Source organism: Hippocampus zosterae, chromosome 2 (assembly GCF_025434085.1).
Source record: "Hippocampus zosterae strain Florida chromosome 2, ASM2543408v3, whole genome shotgun sequence".
NCBI classification, from domain to species: Eukaryota; Metazoa; Chordata; class Actinopteri; order Syngnathiformes; family Syngnathidae; genus Hippocampus; species Hippocampus zosterae.
Genome location: NC_067452.1, coordinates 23,873,731 through 23,882,019, shown reverse-complemented (window position 1 = coordinate 23,882,019; position 8,289 = coordinate 23,873,731). Strand labels below are relative to the sequence as shown.

Genomic DNA, 8,289 nt, shown 5'->3' with positions numbered 1-8,289 from the left:
AATACTCAAACTGGCTACGTTGAACATCCTTAAGATCAAAGATCCCCCTCCCCCCCTCCTGCTTTTTTTTTCTCCAGAAGAAGTATTTCTACATTTGTACAGTTGCTTGGTCTGTTAATCACGCAAAGCATTTTCTACACAGAAAATATTAAGGAGCATTTTGGATTTGTCAACATAACTAATTAAATTATTTGAAAGGAGGAATGAGACCTACAGTAGGTGTCCCCACCGTAGCCCCAGATTGTATTTTGGAGTAGCAGTTAAAATTTTGTTAAAATTCATCAATTGTGAAGTGCATCAAAAAACACATGAAGGGGTCAAGAAATTGAAGTTATTAACGTTTAACGTTTTAGCATCATCCACATCATAAAGCTGATGGAGAAAATACCAAGATGTGCAAAGCTGTCATCTAGGCAAAATGTGCCAACATGTTTTTGGAGTTGAGCAAATAAGTCAATTAGTATTTGTTCATAATGTTTGCTTAATGTTTGACTTAAGTATTAATCTACAACTCAAGACATTTTTCAATAATGGGAACCCCCCCACACACACGCACACACTAAATTTAGACATGTGCTATGAATTCACCACATGCATTCATGAGGCGGTGAAACTAAACTAAGCTTCCGATTATACATGTACCTCTCTTACCATTGTGAAGGTTCTGAATTTTGTTTTATGCTTGCATCAAGCGATTGATGTACTTTCAGCTGTGTGTCGTTTTAATAATCCTTTAGTATACTTCACAAAGCCTGACTTAACTTGAACGTTTGCTTACTTCAATAACTCTTAAAAAAATATTATTGCTTAAGTTTGGGCCAAATAGGCCCCTCCCTTCTTGTTGGTTCACACCCCATTTTTCACAACTCAAATTAGAAGTCAGGCGCTTTCTCCTAAGGGCTTGATATCAAACAAGGTGTCCCAGGGGTCGATGTGGATTGAAGCAACACAACTCTAAATTAACAAGGACCTCTGTTTGACATAGAGCTAGTTTTTGCCCTGAGGCAAGTGAGTTTGAGCGCTGCAGCAGAGTGCAAAACCATTTCAGGGTCGAACGCAGGCAAAGTGGAGCAGATGCATCAGGAGGGGAAAGTGATCTCCCCTGGCGCCCACTTTGAGCCAACGGCTATGGTAAGAAATTTCCAATACAATTAATAGAACAATGTTACATCATACATTCTATCCTCGTTGGACCAAAAACGTCAAATCCTGTATGCTGCGGTGCCAAACGGAGTAAAATTGCATGATTAAAAACATCTTTTAAAACTATTTATGTGCAGTACTAAGTTTTGCAGTGGAATGCTTGTTATTATTTTCATTCATGAGATATACCATACAAAAGAGCTTCATAGAAATGTTATATTTGCCCTTTGTGTTATTCTTTCAGTGTTGTTTTACATCAGCAAATTAACCTTGAGATCAGGGGTCACCAACCCTCTTGAAAGTGAGAGCTACTTCTTGGCTACTGGTTGAGGCAAAGGGCTACCGACTCGATATATCTGTCTGAAATAACAAATTGGCTCAATTTATTTGGCAAAGAATCATCTCATGTCAACCGCGCCCACTCGCTTGTCTCCAAGAAAGCTCTGGTTTGTTCCAATACTGACCTTTGAACTCAACTAGGTTTTTCGAAATATACAGTATTGTCATTAAAGTCGAACCTCATTTCAACGTACCCCATTTACGTTTTCACTGCTTCAACATTCACATTCCAAAGTCCCGATTTCTTACAATGTTTACAACGAACACCAGATTCCCCCCCCCCCCCACCCCCCCAAAATAGTGAAAAGGCCTTCATTACAACGAACCTTGGGAAGCTAACTGCCGCCGTGACCTTGCTTATGAACAAAATGTACAGCGCAGGATTCCCCTTCGTTGGTTAGCAACGCTACTGTTCGACTCGGTACGTTGTTGCATGGCGCAGTCCTGTGCACATCGTATGAAAACATGTCTGGTAAACGGAAGCGAATCTTGCTGTCTGTGAAAGTTGAAATGGTCTCTCACTTTTGAAAGGGAATCTCCCAGACATCGGTGCAGTTATCTTATGACGGTAACATTTGCTGACTGAATATTTTGAGAGGTGAAGTTAGAACGCTCCAGTTGTTTGGTTCATGTCTGATAAAATCATTTGTTTTTCATACTGTTCACACGTATTTGTAATTATCACGTTTATCTTGTATTACACATTCATTTTTTACATCTATAAATGTTCATATTGTATTGTATTATACATCGTAGTTGGCAGCCATTTTATTGGAAATAGTTACGATGAACTACCGTTATAATGTACAGAGTTGTTATGTCCCTCGAGGTATGTTGTAATGAAGTTCGACTGTTCCACATTTACAGCAGTAAAATTAAAAAAATAATAATTACAAAAATCACGCATGGTGTGCTTGGGTGCGCCCTGGTGCCCAAGGGTACCATGTTAAGGTAATATAATATATCCTTTATTTGTCCCACACTGGGGAAATTTACAGCCTCCAGCAGCAATAATGTAGGTAGAAAGAAGAAAGAAGAAAAAAAAAACAACAAACACAGTTCAATTAAGTGCAATATAAACACAAAATGGATAAATCGCATTGCTATTTACAATTGTCTTTCACATCATTTAATCATTGTTGTTATTTTTATTCATCAGCCTGACAGCAGTCGGTAGGAACGAGCGTCGGTATCTCTCCTTCTTGCAGCGCGGGTGTAACAGTCTCTGGCTGTTGGGGACCCTTACTTGAGATTAATTTGTTTGTGACAGACTGCTGATTCTACACATCTTGTTTCAAAGAGATTTGACGTTTTGGATTGAATAGTTTTGGGACGTTATTTGCTGTATAGTTTGGTGTGTGTACTCACTTGCTCTCACACTCTCACTCTCTCTCTCTCTCTGCTCACACACTCACATCGACATAGAGAAAGAGTAACTGTTTACTTTGGAGGAAGGAATATCAGGAAGAGCAAGTTTTCACTGCAACCAAACTTGCGGACGGCAGTCAATGTGCATCCAGTTGTTTAAGTCACGCTCGTTGTTATCCACTCCTCCAAACTAAAAACACAAGTGTACCCTACTTTTGTTCTAAATTCTCTTTCCTTATGTCCGCGAAAGAATAAGTGTCCACTTTGTCCACATGATGAGTTCTGTGCTCTTTCTCACACCTGTAAACTTGTTCTATGAATTTGAGCTATTGTGCTCAGACATATTTCGATGCGTAATCGATAATAGTAATCGATAAAGAGTAATCATAATCCAGATAAGTTGATTACTATGTGCCGTCCTAATTCAATGAATAAAAGGGGACAAAAAGCAAATTGGCTATGGAATCGCTGCTCTTTAAATGTGGCACATTCAACACAGCATCAATAAACGCTCGGGAATATTCTCATTCCACTGGGTCATTTCATTGTAAGGGTATTGAATCGATAGCAACTGGACTGTTTTGGTTGAATGTATATGATAAGCATCATTTGAGTGTGTCTTCAAAATCATCTGCTTTTCTTTTGCAGCCTTGCATAAATTTGAGCATGGGGAGTTCGGGTCATGATCACATGGGCTCCACAGGACGTTCATGTCTCTGCTTAAGTCCCCCATATGACGGTGATGGGATTCGCTGGGCGGAGGAGACAGAGGATATCAAACCTTCACACAGTTTGTTGGGCCTGCCAGAGCTTAGCTGGCCACTCGTGTGCCTGACTGGTAATGATGGGTTAGCTCGTGAAGATCTGAGCATGGCAGAGGCTGCTGCCCTTCTTCCTCAAGGTTTGGGGAGTCTAGAACCAAGCCCACCCATACTCAGCCCAACTCAGAACACTCTCATTGAAGTGCAGGGAATAGCAGAGGAACATTGTCTGGAGCAGGTCCAGTCAATGGTGGTGGGAGAAGTGCTGAGTGATGTCAACAAAGCTTGCAAGCTGCTCAACATTGCACCAGGTACAACTAGTGGTTTCATGTGAGATAATATAGCTTTTGATGGAACTTCAAATACTGCACTGCTCTAGCTATGAATATGCGCACACGCCTAATGAGCCTCTGGGGACCTACACACCTTGTGCAAACAGACGACCTTCACACCTCCCTTTTAACTGACAGCCTGAAAAATCTTTCAGCGTGACGCTGATTGTTTGCTGTGTCAAAGCACATGCCGTTCCAGAAATAATTTAGCAGCCACACAAATTTGTTTCTGTGTTTTCTATGATGAAACCTCAGAATAGGTACCATTTAGAGTTTTCAGAGCTCGGACTCCAGCCATTGGGACTCAATTCATTTTTAATTGGATTTAACAAAAACTAAAAGACTTGAGACTGGACTTGGATTTTGCTTGAGACATGATGTCTTGACAGACTCGATTGCTTTGTCATTTTATGTTTGGTTTAAAGAGCAAAACTAAAAATAATTAAAGCTATTCAGCAATCTAACATCGTGCAGACTGGGGATGGCACTGTCATGATTGGATGATTAGCCTGCCAGACATTGAACCCTGTGGAACACCATACCACAGTGGATACAGTGGGACTCATAGCGCACAAGACTAACACAAAAAGTCCTGCTGGCCAAATCGCATCTCAACCATTCTAGAACACTACCACTAATGCCTACCTGGTGCTGCAAATGAGCCAACAGATTACTGTGGTCCACCGTATCAAACACTGCAGTCCAGTCCAACAAAACAAGACACACACTATCCAGTGTCATTTGCCACGAGGATGTCATTAAAAAATGTGTAACATGGCTGGCTCTGTGCTATGCAGTATCTTAAAATCTGAATGGAAAATCTCCATGTGTCACGTTGCGTGGTGATGTTAGTCCCCAAAAGCAGGCAGGAGGGAGGAGCAGGGTTTATTTGAAGAAGTGTATTGATAAACAAAGAAAACTAAATCCAAAACAAAGTCCAAAGTAACAAACAAAAACCATGACTTAAACAAAAACTATCAATAACCAAAACACTACTAGAACAAACATGCCAGCAGCAAAGGAAGAGCAAACAATCAGACATGACAGTAGCAAGAAGCAACAATGACCCGACACTGAGTGTTCGGGCTGGGAGTCCTTTTAGAGCCCTAATTACCTATGACCAACAAGTGTGCAGCTGCCGGGAGAGCCCTACAGTGCCACCTGTTGGTCCCTAAACCGAATCATGACACCATGACATTACGTTCATCAAAAAAGATTTCAGCTGAGTGTACTACCGGTATATGATACAAACCAAAATACTGTACATACTGTACAAACTATTTTCTCGTAGTGCAATTCAGCTCAGTATTGACACTTCATACATCGTAAGGTTGCATGAAGTAACTATTTATTCAAATTTTATTCCTATGATGTCATGGGCCACCCATCATCATACTCCATCATTTATTTGTCAGGTATTTTGGCCCAATGACACAATAGCATGACTTCCAGGGGTATATTTCGTCAATAGTCTTGTTTGAATTTTCCTCCACAGACCCTCAAGAGTGGAACTGCGTGCACGTTTACAAATGGCTGCTGTGGACGGAGCACTTGTACCGACTGCCACACATAAGCACGCTCTTCAAGGAGTTGAGTGGAAGGGACTTGTGCTCCATGACCGAGGCGGACTTCAGAGAACGTTCCTCGCAATTTGGAGACATGCTATATGCTCATCTCGACATCTGGAGATCTGGTAAGATTTGAGGCAGGTGGGAAATCGATTCAGGCCTCGACCTTCTTGTGTGGAGTTTGTATGTTCTCCTCGTGCCTGTGTGGGTTTTCTCCAGGTACTCCGGTTCCATCCCACATTCGTGGTAGGTTAAAGGAACACTCTAAATCGTCCCCAGGTGTGGTTGTTACTTGTGAGTGTAAGCGCTTGTTGGTTTATGTGTGCCCTGCGATTTGCTGGCAACAAGTTCAGGGTGTACCCCACCTACTGCGCAGAAAGCTGGGATAGGCTTCGGCATGCCCGCGAACCTCGTGAAGATAAAGCCGTTGGGAAAAGGATGGAGTGATGGAACTGAACTTTGCTGGGATTAGTCAACGCTGTGTGGGGAAAGCTGTTTGTTTAATTTTGTGTCACTTTCTATTAGCTGCAGCAATGAAGGACCAGTGCCCACCAGAAGACTTTAAGTCGGGTAAGTAACTAATTTTTACACATTTCTGCGTGGATTTAAAACAGTGATTGCACTAAATAGGTAAAGCTATGAATGCAGCGACTGAAGTTCTACTTTCTTTTTGTTGTTTTTAGCAAACAACAATTCTTGGTGCAACTGTCCAAGCCAGCCCATTCACTTGTGGCAGTTCCTTCGGGAGTTGCTCCACAAGCCGCACAACTACAGCCGCTGTATCCGCTGGATTAACAAAGAGAAGGGTAAGGACTCGAAAGCTGCCGTCCACTGAGACAGTGGGAAATTTTAATATGATCAAGACAATGTAAATTTGGTTTGATGATGAGCTGGTCAGGTTTGAGTGATCCAACACTTTTGAATATCTATGTTTCTCCAATTCAGTGATTATTTATATACCAGAAAAGATGTTATCCTGAAACAATATACCGTACTTGTAATTGTAAAGCTGAGCGGTAAGTCTTTAAAATACAGTAAAATACCTCCTTTTATTCACAAAATTAATGTTGAATTGTACTGGTAATCTATTTCACTTTTCCCCCTTTGCTTATCCAAACATAAATACATAAATGACAATACTCTTGAACAAATGTTCTATTTGTTGTTGCTTTGTTTCCAGTTACTAAATCAACTTGCAGCAACCTCCACAGAAATATGAATAAATATCATAATTTACAGACGACATGAAAATTAGGGCTTCTTCTTGTGTTTTTTTTTCCCAAAACATGCGAGTAAAAATTATAGCCTACTTAATAAATGAATATTTTAAATGCTCTGAGAATTGCTGGCAGCCCAGTTCAGAGTGCACAACACCTCCTGCCTGAAGACAGCTGAGATAGTTCTCAACATGCCCACGGCCCTAGTCAGGATAAGCGGATTACAAAATGGCTAGATGGATGTTTGAAATGCTCAACAATTTAACATAAAAAAGGAGCGCTATCAAACTGCATTGCTCGGCTAGTCTAAATGTCCATGGTTGAAATGTAATGTCACAACCCCTCCAGCTCTCTCAGCTGCTCTTTTCTCATACAGTGTACAGGTGAAGCAAAACTACATTCGAGACAAATATTTGTGACCTGAAAGCACATACCTTGGAGTAAAAAGTTTCCAACATGATAAATCACTGGTTTTGCAATGAATAACTGGCCACCATGTCTTGGGCAATGTTAAGCATGATTGAGTCTGGTTGAGATGTGGCCTCACCAATGTGACAGTGACACTTTTCCCCCTCTGTCCATAGGAATTTTCAAAATAGAAGACTCAGCTCATGTGGCCAGGCTATGGGGCATCAGAAAGAACCGTCCAGCAATGAACTATGACAAACTGAGTCGATCTATACGCCAGTACTACAAGAAGGGCATCATTCGAAAGCCGGATGTGTCACGCAGACTGGTCTACCAATTTGTTCACCCCATATGATCAAGCTGTTTGCTGCATCAGGAGGCCACCAAGCTGGAAAAAAATCTAAATGTGCTGGACATAAACAAAATAACTTGTAATCTCTCTGATGTATTTGAGCTTTCATTTTATTTGTAAAGACTGCCTACTGAAAAGTGCACTTCTGCCTATTACAGGCTCACGTGAAAATGATTATATTCTTTTATTGTTTTAAGCACACTGCAGACATCTCAAGTCATTTTGTATTGGAGGCTGTAAAAAGGAAATAAGTTTCTCTCAACAAAAAAAATGGGAGACTAAAATATGAAAAAAATAAAGTTGACCATTTCTTCTTTTTGTGAGTGAACGTAACAATTTCAACCGTTTGGTTTCTTTTTCTTCTATGTCACCTTTGCAGGGGTATCTAATTCATTTTCTGTTGTGGGCCACTTGCACTTACAGCATGGGTGCCCACACTTTTACTTATTAAATAACCGAGTTCAAATGATCTACCTTTTTTATTTATTTGTAAATAAGTATATTTCAAATTATTTGTTGGTAATAACCAAGTGAGAAGTATATGACACACTAAAGATTATCATTTTGTATTAGTCAATATCATTTCTGATCCATTTTCCGCTTTATCCTCACATTGGTCATGTGGGGTGCCGGAGCCTATCCCAGCCGTCTTCGGGCAGCAGGCGGGGGACACCTTCAGCCAGTTGCCAGCCAATCGCAGTACACACAGAGATGAACAACCATCCGTGCTCACACTCACAACTAGGGACAATTTAGAGTGTTCAATCAGCCTGCCATGCATATTTTTGGAATGTGGGAGGA

The 8,289-nt window shown here is 40.9% G+C and overlaps 1 protein-coding gene across 1 annotated transcript; it reads left to right on the top strand.

Moving 5' to 3' along the window:
* Positions 1–860: 860 nt before the first annotated feature.
* On the top strand, positions 861–7,816 carry LOC127595627 (SAM pointed domain-containing Ets transcription factor-like). Its single transcript, XM_052057273.1, has 6 exons — positions 861–1,131; positions 3,499–3,922; positions 5,439–5,636; positions 6,037–6,081; positions 6,195–6,317; positions 7,313–7,816. Exons 1-6 carry the CDS (start codon positions 1,075–1,077, stop codon positions 7,489–7,491), a joined length of 1,026 nt encoding a protein of 341 aa, XP_051913233.1. The 5' UTR covers positions 861–1,074; the 3' UTR covers positions 7,492–7,816.
* The last annotated feature ends 473 nt before the right edge of the window (positions 7,817–8,289 follow it).